General features: G+C 47.8%; 1 protein-coding gene across 2 annotated transcripts; it reads right to left on the bottom strand.

Annotated features, from left to right (window-relative positions):
- FCAMR (Fc alpha and mu receptor) lies at positions 1–12,626 on the bottom strand. Of its 2 annotated transcripts, none has more exon segments than NM_001131375.1 (9): positions 1–745; positions 1,743–1,861; positions 2,485–3,322; positions 4,312–4,650; positions 7,815–7,958; positions 9,153–9,213; positions 9,684–9,752; positions 11,319–11,450; positions 12,175–12,548. In NM_001131375.1, coding segments are annotated over 8 exon segments (1,734 nt in total). In that variant the 5' UTR covers positions 11,322–11,450; positions 12,175–12,548; the 3' UTR covers positions 1–584.
- Positions 12,627–14,591: the final 1,965 nt, after the last annotated feature.

Below are 14,591 nucleotides of genomic sequence, written 5' to 3'. Positions count from 1 at the left end.
TCAGTCAATCAGCCATAGGTATTTATTGGGGTCCTACTGAGTTGGAAGTTCTCTGGGGGACATCATGAACAGATAAAATGCAATTACTGCCCTAAAGGAGCTTAGAATCTACTTGAGAAGGCAAGGCTGGTACACTTAAATATAATTAAATGTGAGTGGGAGGCTGAATGCTAACAGTAGTCAGAAAAGGGGCCCCCAGCAAGGGCTGGGAGTGATGATAGAGGATTTGTCACTTTCCGCACTGATTGGAAGCCTCTTCTATTTTCAAACATTCAGGAATGGAAATTTCATGCTTTTCCTAGGTGACCTCTTCCAGTGTTTCGTACACCGTTCTTGAAGTCTGCTTTGAGTCATCTTGTCACCTTTGGACGTGGATAATACTTGACTTTCTTGGGCCCAAGGACAGCCAGCCTTTCTTCCATGTTGAGTAGCCCCAAGGCAAGATAGAAGAGTTCTGGAGCACCGGCTGCATCAGCTTCTCTTCCCACAGGTGGAGGAAGGATGATGGAAAGAGGCTGGGGTCCTGAAGGCCTTTGACCTTGGTCCTTCTCCCATGGTAACTGAGCAGTTCATCTTTCTGTCCCTCAGGGTCCTGGATTTCTCTCTGGGGCAGTCAGGCTGGCCCCAGCCGGAAGAGAGTCATCCTGGAGCATCTTTCTTTCCACATGGGGCAGCTGGTCTGGTTGGGGGTTCACTTCCAGAAAATGTGTCATCTGAATTAGGGTGACCCTTTCTGCCTCCTGAGCTGCAGAGACACAGAGCAGACTGTGAGGGTTCTGGGTAAGGACAGCACTGACTTTGATTTCCTAAGAACCACTCCCACCCACTGCAAGTTTTCAAGAACTTTCTGACACAGAAGCAATGAAGCCCTAGTTGGCTAGGCTAAGCCAGCCTAGCCCCTGATAGGGCTCGGACTTTGGGGCCTGGGTCTGAGAACCTAAGCCTCCTCCATTTGCTGCCAGAAAATCTCACCCTTTCTTCACTAGGTCTACATATCACAGAGCCCTTACTTTAAGAGTACTTAAACCTGGGCATGTTGCTCTCAGAGAATTTTAGCAGGGCCTTGCAGAAGGGGGAAAATGCGAGGTTTGATCCCAGGTCTGGGCCCTGCACTCCTGCTCTCTTCTGAGAGGGTTGTTTATGAGGCTTATGGTTAACATAGGCATCACAGCCTTTGTAATCCTCCAGGAGCTTCTCCTTATGCTCTGGGGTGCCATTGACACATAAGTACAGAGACAATTTCTAATTTTATTGATTAAAAACCAAGGCAGTTTGGGCAGGGTGGCTCACGCCTGTAATCCCAGCAATTTGGGAGGCCAAGGATCACTTGATGTCAGGAGTTCAACACCATTCTGGCCAACACGGTGAAATCCCATCTCTACTAAAAATACAAAAATTAGCCAGGCATGATGGTACACGCCTGTAGTCCTAGCTACTTGGGAAGCTGAGGCAGGAAAATTGCTTTAATCTGGGAGGTGGAGGTTGTAGTGAGCCGAGATCGCACCATTGCACTCCAGCCTGGATGATAGAGCAAGACTCTGTCTAAAAAAAAAAAAAGAAAGAAAGGAGGAAAGAAAGAAAGAAAGAAAAGAAACCAAGGCCAAGAGTGGTTAAATGGCTCAGCCTAGAATTTAGCCCTTCTACATTGAAAAGTCCTGGCAGGACTCTATCCCTGCCCAGCCCTGAGGGTGTCAGGTGGGAACCAGAACTCTTCTATCTTGCCTTGGGGCTACTCAACTCACAGGTCCTCCTTCTCCGGAGCTTCCTTTGCAATAGAACCAGAGCCATAAGCATAAACAGGGCCAGCATGGTAGAGACAGGAGCCAGAGTCCGAGAGCTGCTTTCATCTTCTGGAAAAGTACTAGAGCGGGGATGGAAAGAGCACAGGAGAGAGGAGTTTGGAGCTGGGCAGAAGATTAAAGACCATTTGCCCACGTCCTCATTTTACAGATGGGGGAACTGAGGCCAAAGCAAATGGGCAGCCCTGGTTCCCATGGCGGGTTAGTGGCAGAGCTGGGACTAGAATCTCTGTCTTCAGTCTTCTAAGCCCAAATCCTTTTCCCTCTTCCACCCGTCTGTGTGTGGGCCCTGCAATGCCTCCCAGTGAGAAAGAGGACTAGGTGGGAGCCAGCGACTCCAGCCTCAGCACTGGGCTCTGCCACAGCCTTTCCTTGTGGCTTCGGTGCATCACCCCCTCTCTCCGGAGTGCCTATTCTTTATCTTTAAAAACAGAAAGTCCTAATGAAGGTTCCAGCCTAAATATTGTCTTTCCATCATTTAGATATCACTTGAAAATCACATGGAAATACTCAGGGAGTGTTCTCACAGCAAGGCCCCTTGAGTGAGGGAGGGCATCTGATGTGTATGTCACTTTCTTGTGGGTACAAAGGGAGAGAAGTGAGCAGAGGGAGAGGGGCCTCCCTTGCATGCCAGGGATGAGGCAGATGTGGGGCCCTCCAACCAGGAGAAGGTGCCTGGGATTACCTCTTCACGGAGGACTCCTTGCCAGGGGGTCTCCAGGGTCCTACTGCTGGGGCCTGGCTCAGTGTTACTTGGGGACCTCTGTCTCCAGTGGCAGCATCTAGGTCCCCTGCAGAGCTTCCTTCCCCAGATGCTGCCTCCATGCTGGTCCACACATCTGCAGTTGGAGTTCCCAAGATCCACACATCTGCAGCAGGAGTTCCCAAGGTCCACATGCCTGCAGCTGGAGTTGTTTCTCCAATGGAGCTCAGAGATTGTTGCTTAGAAACCGGCGTTGCTTGTGGGAAGATTTCCCAGGCCAAAGTTTCTGAGACCAGAGCTGGTGGCCTAATGGTTCCTAGGACCTTTTTGGCTGCATCAAGAGCTATCCGGACCCCCTCTGTGTCCTCCCTTGGCCTATCAGCCTTGGTAGTTGTTATTTCCCTCCTGTCCTTGCTGGCTTTAGCCCTGTTTGTCACCAAGCTTCTGGTGCCCTCCCAAACACCTTCTGTTGTATTGGACATGCTTCTGCTTTTTGAAGCTGGACTCTCTGGAATGGGAGCTGGTGCTTTTGAAGCTGGACTCTCTGGAATGGGAGCTGGTGCTTTGACAGAACCCTCTGCCCAGCTGCCTGTCCCTGGAGTTGCTAGCCTGGTTGCTCCCGGGGTTTCTCTTCCCTCAGCTGAAGCTGTAGTCATGCTGGTTCCTGGAGTTGAAGCAACTGTGTCCCATGCTGTCCCCTGTCCTAAGGTCTGGGTGGTTCCTGGGGTCCATCTGTTGGCCACTGGAGACGCTGTTCCATAGGATCTCATGGTGAGCTCCCCAGCAGCTGGAGTGGCTGTGGGGAGGGTGCTGGAGGGACCTGTGTGGACAGCAGAGGGAGGCCACATGGGAAGGCTGGCAGGCCACCTAATGGATTTGGCAAAGGACACCAGGTTTAAAATGTCTGCTAAGTGGAATGCAACCTCACTAAGAGATGCAGTCTTTGACCAACAGGTTGGATAAAATGAAAAATAGGAAAATTTTTCATTCTCCAGTTTGTGGCAAACATTCTCTCATCTGTGGCAGACACTGACATGTTATACTCCTATTTTCTTCTCCCATGCCCACATATTTTCTATCCAGCTGTCTTGAATCCCCAAGCTGTTTTCTCCAGAGGCCCACCGCCCAGCAGGTATTGCTCTTCAAAAAAGATAAAAGAAACACTCCACTTCTAGCAGAGCAGCCAGTTGCAGCAGGCGGCCGGAGAGCAGCATCTAATAGAATTAACCTGCTTTCAGGCTGCCTCGTGTCATGCTGTCTCCTCTGCCAAGTGGCCTTTCACAGCCTGGATGCCCTTCCTATGCTCTGGGTGCCTGACTTGGGATCAACAACCAGAACCTGCTACAGAGAGCCTAGGCCTGGAAGCTGTCAGATGTTTGCTGAGGGGCTCAGCAAGAGTCTGTGTGAAGGACAGCCCAGTTGCAATTCTTCTGTCCTGCATGTCACACCTCCTCTGCAGTGCTGCCGCTTCTCTGAATGTCTGAACATGCAGCTATCAGGATCCTAAGAAGCCACGTTATCCCATTCTTGGAGTCATCTCCAAATATATATTTTATGACATTTGGGGGACTCGGGTGGGAGAGTGTACATGCATTCACTGGGGAAGTTTTTCCTGAAATCTCCCTTTCTTTAGAAGGCAGCCTTCTTCTGAAATGAAAGCCTACTTCTTAAAGTCTTTGCCTTGCCCCAGCTTTTCATTGTCACTTCCCTAATGTTTCAAGCCCTTCTAGGTCTCTGAGGCTTCTCTCCCACTTTCTCCTTCCTAGAACGTGCTTCACCAAGCTTGGCCCATCAGCCGTCAGCTCATACCTGCAGAGATGGTCAGATTCATGCTTAAGAACAGCATGTTGTTTTCACTTCCAATGCCGCAGAGGTAGCATCCGATGTCATCTGGGGACAGTTGGGACAGCCTCACCACAAACAAGCCTCTTTGTGGAAAGTCTGTGAGGGCCACACGGTCACGATAGCGATGGTGAGTGTAGTGGTTGGTGGACACAATGGTCTGGCAGATCCATCTTGGGGGCCCCAGACGGCACCAGTACTTCCTCTGGTGCCTGTTGACAGATGAGGGGGCATAATGGCACTGGATGGTGACAGCTCCTCCAGGCTCCCCTGACACCAGCCTTGAGCCCTTCAATGCATTTGGAGCTGCAGACAGAGAAGGAAGTCAAAGGAGAGGAAGTGGTGAGCATAGTCACTGTTTGGGGAGCCACGAGCTCTGAACTCTGCCAGAATTAGGGGTCAAGTCAGAAAATACCACTGTGAACATGGAGCAGAATCAATATAAAAATGGCAGAACACAGCCATTGGGAAGTCAGATGTTGTCCCAAGGTATGGAAGATGAAAATGTAATCATAATCTTACCCACCCGGATAAGCTAACACTTATCCTGAGCTATCCTGGTCCATCCAGAGCCTGGGTTCCCCTGTGCTCCAATGCAGATGTTTAAAAAGATGCCATCTAAGCACACATAAGAGGGCTGAGGCAACATCTGACACTCACTCACTCAGTCACTCCTCACTGTAGATTTAGGCAACACAGTCCAAACCATGCCGCCAATGATAACATTAAATGGTAATTTATCATTAAAAGACAAAAATGTTCACAATTATAAACAAGGACCCTTTCAGGACAACAGTGATGATTCCCTGGCAGAAGGGCTCTAGTTTGCATGGAATGTAAAAGAGAGATGCTAAGCAGTAAGAACATATCAGTGTACTTTTCATCTGCAAAAGACGGGGAGCCCTGAAACACAAGAAACCCGTTCTGCTTGGTGGGTACCTGTCTGGACCAGTGGTTGCAAAATTTTTCACACTAGTCACTTTTCCATAGAAACAGAAACAATCAAATGCCACCATGTAAGCACAGATGAGCAGTACTGTGAATATGTCTGCTTGGCAACAGACATAAGGACAATTCGTAGTTGAACCACATATGTGACCAGCTTCCTGGATGATTTAGATGTGATGGGGTACAAGCAGCAACAAAGTTTATTCTTTCTCTCACTGCCTCTTTATACCTTCTCCGTGGACATCTCTGATCCTTGCTGAAATCTCAGGCATAGTCTCATGTATAGTAGCTTTCTTTCATAATTTCTCATGGATAATAAAAAGCCCCGCCTAGTCTAAACGTATACATCCAGTCCAGTCCAGTGAAAGATCACAACTCCAATCTCTTGCCCAGTCAAAACCCTTTCCTTTCTCCAGCTGGGCTTGGAGTCTGTCATGGAGGAGTGGGGCATGGTTGGGGTCTCTTGCTTTGCTCTACCCCTTCTCCTGTTCAAAGCTTCTGTTTGGGGGTCCCTCCAGGGTTGGGCAGAGTGGGGAGAGGAGAGGTGAATGAGACGGTTGTGATCTGCCTTTGGTGCTTTCTGGGCATGGCAGATGACCGAGGCTGCCTCTTTTTTGCCTACCGGATGTATTTTTAGCATATATGGCTGTCGTTCTCTCCTTATGAGAATTGCATGTTCTTCTGCTGGCCGTTAGTGGCCACCACCCACAAGCCTATGACTTCTGGCTATCTGCCCTGCTCTGTGGTCATAGTCCCCTCTGGGTGGCCCTCTAGGTGGAGGCCCTGCATTTAACACAGGAAGTACACCTGTGTCCTGCCGTCAGAAGAAACCTGGGACAAAGGGCAAGCTTGTTGAGTGGCTTTCTGGAAGTTCCTTCTCTTACTTAGCTTAAAGTGAGGAGAAAGTGATGTCTCCTGTCCCCTGGGACAAGTGGAGGGGACCACAACACAGGGACATCTCTCCGACACAGCCCTCGCAGTGAGCTCTGCAGCCACTGATGATTCTCTCCCTCCCTCATTTGGCCTGGACAGCTTCCCTCGGGGCTGTTGCTGGGACCAGCTCTATGGTGTCTTTCTACAGCCCTGTACATGTGGTTCGACATCTTGCGGTAGGATGTGGATGCCTGGCACCTATCAGTTTGTTCTGTCTTTAGGACCTCTGAACCCCAGAAAGTTCAGTTTAATATCCTTGATTTGGTTTGGATGTTTGTCCCCTCCAAATCTCATGCTGAAATGTGATTCCCAGTGTTGAGGGTGGGGCCTGGTGGGAGGTTATTGGGTCGTGGGGGAGGATCTGTCATGAATGGTTTAGCACCATCCCCTTGGTGCTAAATGAGTTATTTCTCAGTTCACATGAGATCTGGGGCCTCCCCCGACCCCTTCTCTTGTTCCCTCTCACGCCATGTGCTGTGCTGCTCCTGTTGTGCCTCCCCTATGAGCAAACGCTCCCTAAAGCCTCACCAGAAGTCAAGCAGATACTGGCACCATGCTTAATGTACAGCCTGCAGAACCATGAGCAAAATTACACTTCTTTTCTTTATAAATTACCCAGTCTCAGGTATTTCTTTTTGGCACCGTAAAAATGGCCTAATATAATCCTATTGCCAGGAAGAGTTAAGCAGTTTGTGGGTGCCACAGCAAAATGAAAATGCAGGACTTCTTGTTCAAAAGTTATTAAGAATTTCAGCATGGCAACAGCAGAGCATGAAGCCAAGTACCTACTGAGTATGGGGTCCTGTGTGACTGCACAGGCCCAGGAAACCTACCCTGCCTATTATGTGTGTATTCAGGTCTAATTGCTGGAACAGTAGAGGTCATAAATGTTATGGCTGTACTGATACTCACTGTATGTTTCATTAAACAACACACCCCAAACGATGCCACTAATGGGAAAGTTAAATTACCATTTAAATTTACCAAGTTGTGAATATTTGCAATATTCACAATTACAAACAAAGACCATTTCAGGACAATAGTGATGATGCCTTGATAAAGTGTGCATACCCCAGATTTCAGGAATTCCCCTGATCTGTATGTGGCACATTTGAGAGGAGCACGGTTCCACTAATCAGCAGGATGGGGTGGTCTGACTTCACAGTAGAAAGCTGATTAAGAGTCCTTAATCAACCCTTGCAAATACACGTGATTTTTTATTAATACCAAAGTTAAGAACCAATACCTTAAGGATTCATTTGATAGATCACTGATCAGTAGCTCTTTGTTATATATAATTATTAAGGTTTGGGAAATTTTATATTAACTACCGTAAGAATTCAAGACCAGGCCAGCATTTTAGGGTAAATGTGTGCCCACCTGGGGGCCCTGATGCCAACTCTCTGCCCATCCATGGAGGTGGGTGCCCTGGCTGTCATCCCCTCATTGTTACTCAGCAATTGTCTATTGCTATGGCTTCCATTAGGAGAGGCTAGGGCTGCCTATAGCTGTAGGGAGCCTGACTTGGTCTGAGAGAACCTGAGAGGTCTGAGGTCCATGGTCAAACAAAGGGAGAGTAGGGGTTGTACCTGCAAAGGAGCTCTCCTCCTGCCAGCAAAGGGGCGAGGAAGGCGTGAGTGTTCCCATGGCCCGGAGATGGGTCCTGGAGGGGAGAGAGCCCTCCCACAGCCATCTCGGATGGGGTCTTTTTTGTGGAAGGGCGAAAGAAGAACCTGCAGCAAAGGGAGGAGATGGGTCATCAGGAGGCCATCCATGTGTCCACAAAGGCACCCACAGAGGAAGAAGCAAACAGCCAGTTCCAAACCCCTGCCAGGCCAGATAGCTCCAGGCCATCCATCAAGTAAGAGCTGCCTGCCCTCCTGCAGCTTCTCCCTCCCACTGCTACCACCTTGCTGGGGTCTCAAGCAGCAGCTGCCTAGATGGGGAGGAGAGAGGGGTGGAGGAGAGGGAAGGCAGCAACCACACCCCCTTTCTGGACTGCAGGCCTTGAGGAGAAGAGGGAGTATACCTTTAAATGAAGATTAAATTGCTGACCAAAGTATTTAACTGGAAACTTCAAATGATCAGATTTAGAATGTTTGAGACTTAAAGCAATTAATGTAGGACATTACTTAGCAGAAAAATCATGGGCCTGCCTGAGTTGTCATTTACTGAAAAATTTTAAAAGGGACAGAAGGAGATTAAAGAGGTGGTGTGATTTTATCACGCAGAGTGCTTACTCAAATATTGGCTACATTTTTTGTTTTTGTTTTTGTTTTGAGATGGAGTCTCGCTCTGTTGCCCAGGCTGGAGTGCAGTGGCGCAATCTCAGCTCACTGCAACCTCTGCCTCCAGGGTTCAAGCGATTCTTCTGTCTCAGCCTCCCAAGTAGCTGGAACTACAGGTGCGTGCCACCAGGCCTGGCTAATTTTTGTATTTTTAGTAGAGACAGGGTTTCACCATGTTGCTCTGGCTGGTCTCGAACTCATGACCTTGTGATCTGCCTGCCTCGGCCTCCCAAAGTGCTGGGAGTACAGGTGTGAGCCAATGCGTCCGACCTTATTGGCTACCTTTGATTCATTAAAACTCTGATTTGTTTTTAAGCCAGTTGTTCATCCTTTTTTTGGTATTATGATGGAATTCCCATTCATTCATTAATTTATTCAGTCATTATTTATTAAGCATCTACTTGGGACTAGATTCGAGGTACTGGGTACTCTTGGCGCATACTCACTATATTCCTCAATGGTTCCCTATTACCATCAAAATAAAATCTACTACAGCGTGGAGATGGAGCCATTTGTCATCTGAGCATGGTTTATACCTGGACAGTTTTACCATACCAGCCTGTGAGGACTTTTAGGGGAGCCTGGAAGACTCAGGTCTGGTTTTGTAAGCCCTGAACCTGGGCTGGGTTTGGGACTCACCTTGTAGCAGGCATAGTATGAGGAAGAGGGGCATTTTCCATCCTGCCCTCCTGTTGGCAACCTGCAAAAAACATTCTAAATGAAAAGAGGCCTGAGAGAAGCTGGGTGAGGGTGGTGGGACTTGAGAGAACAAGCATCTTCTCGCTTTGGGATCTCGATTCGCTCGGCGCAGGGGCTGGGTTGCAGATATCTGAGAGTAAGACAAGCACTTCCCTCCCGGAGAAAGCATGACTTTATCCTCACACTCCTAAGCATGCACATTTTGGTCACGTCCACGAGGCCAAAATGTCCCTTACCCTTGAGGGTTCTGTGTTCAGAAGAGGTGAAACTCCCTCTGTAGGATTCTAGCCTGGGCACCCACTTGCCAGCCTGGAGCTCTGAGTTTGTGGGGAGCACCGTGTAGTGGAAAGGCCATGTTTGAAGTCCAAACTCTAGTTGGAATTGTGGGACCTTGGAAGGTTAGCCTCAGGGATTTGATTCCTCTTCAGGAGAATGAAGGAATCTGCATGGGGTTGTTGTGACACAACTTACGTGAGATTGTGGTAAAGTGCCAGCAATGAGCCTGGAGTAGTCCACTTCTGTTCCTCTCCTCACCACTTCCTGTTTGCAGAAGGGGAATTGGTTTTTTCAAGGGAAGATTTCTGTTTCACTGTTAGTATGCCTCTGGTTAGTAACAAGGAGTTAAAAATTAAATCTCAGACCAAGTAGCTCTCTGCACTAGGGTGCTATTCTGTTTCTTCTCCACAACTTCTAGAAAGCCCTCTCTGTCCCCCCATCCACACTGACCTTCACCCCATTCTGGTCTCTCCCACTGGCCTGGGGAGTTTCCAGAGGGGACGGCTTTGTATTTCATCCCTCCACCATCATGCTCTGAAAGGGGATCTAGCACATTGTAGATGTGAAATGCACAGCTATTGTGAACAGTAACCCTCCTCTCTTAATGGACATCACACTGATCACTACTCAATGGTCATTTACCGCTTGCTGATGAAAAAGACAGAGATTGTGGCCGGGCGCAGGGGCTCATGCCTGTAATCCCAGCACTTTGGGAGGCCGAGGCGGGGTGGATCACGAGGTTAGGAGTTCAAGACCAGCCTGACCAACATGGTGAAACCCCATCTTTACTAAAAATACAAAAATTAGCCTGATGTGGTGGCACGTGCCTGTAATCTCAGCTACTGAGGAGACTGAGGCAGTAGAATTGCTTGAACCCAGAAGGCAGAGGTTGCAGTGAGCCCGTGCCACTGCACTCCCTCTTGGGTGACAGAGCAAGACTCTGTCTCAACAACAACAACAACAAAAAAGCAGAGATTGTACACTATACTTCTCTTGTATTCCCCAGAGGGTATTCATGGATGCCTTTTGATGGATTAAAAATCTACTCTTTGAATCTGTCTATTGCTTCTGTTTCTGGAACCTATAGATTTTTTAAAAAGCAAACTAAAGTTAGCCATTGAGTTTTTCTTTCTACTCTAATACGTTCCTCACTACTGTTAAGGACAGGCGCTAACAGTTAATGGTTTGGCCCATAGGCAGAAACCCCCTCACTCCCCAAACAGTTTAAGCCATGCAAAACCACTGGCCAGTTTGGGACACAGGCTGTGCAGGAGGGAATCACAAAGAGGAAAAGAGGGAATAGGGGAAAAGAGAAGGCAGAGGAAGTAGGAGAACAGGGAGAGAAAAGGAGAGGTAGGAGGTGAAAGAAGGGAAAAGGGAAGAGAGAAGACAAAAGAAGAGAAGAGAGTCCATGGGGTGGCCCTGAGCTTGTTTTCCTGCAACTAGACTTGGCAAGTTGTCCCCTCAGCTTGGCTCTGCCCAGGTCTCTCCACTAAGGCCTTTCCTTGCTCTATCCAGTTTGAGCCCCAAGAATGGCCAGATCTTTAAAAGTCCATAGGCTCTTTATGCATCTTTCTGTGCCTTCCCTCTAGCAAGTCCCCTAGCTTGGGCACTGCGATGGCAGTCTCAGACCTTTCCCTGCCTGACAAAGCTTCCTGTCACCACCTGGAGACTCTCCCAGGGTGTTCCTGCACCTAACTCATAATTTGATTAATATTCACCAAGTCCTGGCTGATTCTGGGGCTGGCACCTAGACTCCCCCGGATGAATTTTTCTAAAGCACTAAGTGCTGATGCAGCACATGTTGGGGCCAAAGTCTCTGCATCATACCATCCAGTTCCTCTGAAGTCACCGGTGCAGCAATCTCTGGACTTCAGGAAGAAAAGCTGGCTCCGTGGGGCAATGAGGAAGCAGGAGTATGAGATAAAATGTTTCCAGGGAATTATCAGCTTTGATTGGAGGCTGGAAGGATAATATTCAACGGAATGTCTCCAAGTCACCCTCTCTGCCAATGACCTTCAGAAATCCTTTCTCCAGGAGACAGGGGGCCATAATTCAGTAGCCTGGGGCCACAGGCTTCTGTTACTGCACACTGCATTTTAGGGGATGAGACCACATGAGGGGACTCTCTTGTCCCTCTAGTCCTGCTGGGAAGTGCATGCACCTCACCTCAGCTTCAGCACAGGCTGCTGCATGACTTCCCAGATGCCTACTGGCCCTCCGAGCCCCAGTTCACTCCTATCCCCTCCCCACATCCCCTGGGCAGCAGATAAGAAGGGAAGGAGTCAGTGTGGTATAGAGGAGAGAGCACAGAACCAGGACTGAGGAGGGGCTGCAGCAGCCTCAGGTTGCTGCAATAACTTGGCCAATGTTGTGTTCCTCTCCTCTAAAAAAGAAGAGCTTTGACTGCATGTTCTCTGTGTTTCTTCTCTTTCTAACGTTTTTTTGGTTCTAAATTACCCAGGATTTCTAAGGAACCATGCACTCTGGTGGGTGTGAGCAGAATAATAGGGAGCTGAGAGGGAGCCCCTATGTTCTGGACTCTAGAACCCTTACCTGGCCTCCTGGGAAGGAGCCCACCTGCTCTGGGAAGGGCACTGAGGAGCATGTGTGACAGCTATGGCTGCAGTTCACCCCCCACATTCAGAGGCAAGTTCCCAACCTCCAGGAGAAAGCCTCATTTCACCTTTTGTTCTCCGGGCTTCACTGTGGCCTCTCCATCCATCTCAGTCCAGAAACAAGATCCAGGTGGACTTTTCTTCTCCTTATGAGATGCAGGTGTTTGGACGTCTTCTAGTTGCTCTTCTTTAAACCTGGAGGCTGAGAAGTCAAGGTGGTATTTTGGAAAGCAGCTGGAGCTAGCAACGGAAGGTCGGGGTGCAAGGCGTAGCTCTGCCACTCACCTCAAGTGGCTTCCCTTTGGATTTTATTATTTATAAGAGGAAACCAGTCCTAATCCCTTGTCGTTCTTACTGTCACTTATTCCTGAAGAACTTTTCCAGGGGTGGTAACAGTAGCTTCAAGAAAGAAAACACTGGTCCATGTCCTTCCTCCTCTTGTGCCCCCTTCAGGGGTCTCAGACTATTTAGGGTGCCCCAGCTTACCAGCCCATTCAGGAATCTCCCAGACAAGTGATGCAACAACTTGGGCAGGAGGGCAGGGAAAATTCAAAATTCAGGAGAGGAATTCCCCTGCCATTTGGCTGGCAGCTGGTGCCCTCCAGCTGACCTGGCCCCTCCAACTCTCATAGAGAAGAACTTTGGGCAGCTTGGGTCTCTGACTTCAGAGTTGCATGAGCTGGTGGTTACTAATTCACATCCCTGACAAAGCATAATACAGTAAATGAGACGATCTTCATGGAAAGAGGACACTGAGAAGTGTGGCTTACCCAAATAGATGACACACTTGAAAAATACCCCAATATTTCCCTTTGGAAAATAGTTTATGGGTTTTTTTTTCCTTGTAAAAGATGTGATCTTCCAATCTCTGTTGGTCTCAAACTGACATTAAAATGACTTGTACAGCTGAAGCACTCAACAATGAATGGGCACAAGGGGATGGGGGGTGCTGCAAGCTGTAATTAGGGACCTTCACTAGGACTCCTGATAGATATGATAATATGGCACCTCTGAGCCAATTAGAAAGGGCAACTCTTCCTTAAGAATAAATTCAGTTGGTATATTGTTGTGTAATTTGCCGTAGCCATAGATGGCAGCATGTATTCTCCATGCATTTCCCCTTCCAAATTTGAAGGCAGGTTGAGGGTAGAAATTGAGTCATTGAAAGCAATAGAAGAGGAAGAGAAACAACTCTATGGGGTACTTGGAGTTTGGCTGTCACAGGACAATTGTGCATAGTGTGTGCTGGTAACTGTGTGCAGAGCTGTGTGTGCTGCTCTCCCAGCACTTGGTCAGCAGCTTCCAGTGCTAGAGCTCCAGATCTTCACCTCCATCTATAGCCTCTCATATTAGTTAAAATACATCTACAATGTGAATGGTATCTCCTTAGTAATGACGCTCTTGAGCAGTGCACAACCTGAAGAACTGTATACAGTGGCCTTGCCTTCCGAGACTGGTTTCTAGAAATGAGTGACCTTCATGTAGGTGGTAGAGAGGTATCTAATGACTGGCTAGATTCTCCCCTTCCCCTCCTCCTGGAGCAGTATAGTGTCATGTTTGATCACATAGACTCTGGAGTCAGACTCCCCCCTCCTCTCAGTTAAGATCTCAGTTCTACTTTTCACTGGGAAAATGACATGGATCGGGTTACTTTTTCTCTTTAAACCTAGTTTTCCTAATCTGTTAAACAGGAGAAAATAGCACCTATCTCATAAAGTTATTATGTGGATCAAATGTGATAATCCATATAATTCAAAGTTCTTAGCATGCAGTTAATTTTCATTAAACATTAGCTGAGAATATTATTAGCTTGGCTTGTAGCAAAGGAAGCAGGTGTTTTATCATGATCGAACTCTCAAAAAAAAATCCCTTCGACGGTTTTCATCTATTCAAGGGTCCCCTCCCTCCCTCCCTCCCTCCCTTCCTTTTCCTTTCCATTATTTTGGCATTTGAAAGATAAAAAATTCATCAATTTGTCTAGGGACACTTCTGAATTAAATTTATATTCTTAAGTAAACATTTGTCAAATTTTTACCATTTTGTAAATGTTGCTGCCATTTGCATCCTTAAGGTCATATTTTTCTGTTTTATCTACTTCTGAACACTTTGAAGAATTTTTGATTACAGAAACCAAAAATTATAGTAAAGTACAATTAATTGTAATGCACTGGTCCAGTTTCCAGAGCACTTTCTCAGAGCCATGATGTCCCTCTCTGAAGCTTTATGGAGGAGAAAACTCCATACTGGCTGCTTCTCTTGGGGGTACAATTGAATTTTCTTATCCAGCACAAAGCCCCAGGGGTTCCTTTACATATATATATGACACTATAACCTTCTGATTTTAGGCTCTAGACTCTGGAATCAGGCTTTGACCAGACATCAAATCTGGAAGAGCTTTGTCCATTCCCTGTCCTCCAGCTCCCATCTCCAATCCCCCAGTTAGCACATGACGTTGTTTGTTAAACATACACACATGAGAGTAAAA

This window comes from Pongo abelii, chromosome 1 (assembly GCF_028885655.2).
Source record: "Pongo abelii isolate AG06213 chromosome 1, NHGRI_mPonAbe1-v2.0_pri, whole genome shotgun sequence".
Classification (NCBI taxonomy): domain Eukaryota; kingdom Metazoa; phylum Chordata; class Mammalia; order Primates; family Hominidae; genus Pongo; species Pongo abelii.
Note: the sequence above shows the minus strand (reverse complement) of the source record. Positions and strands in the feature narration are given on the sequence as shown.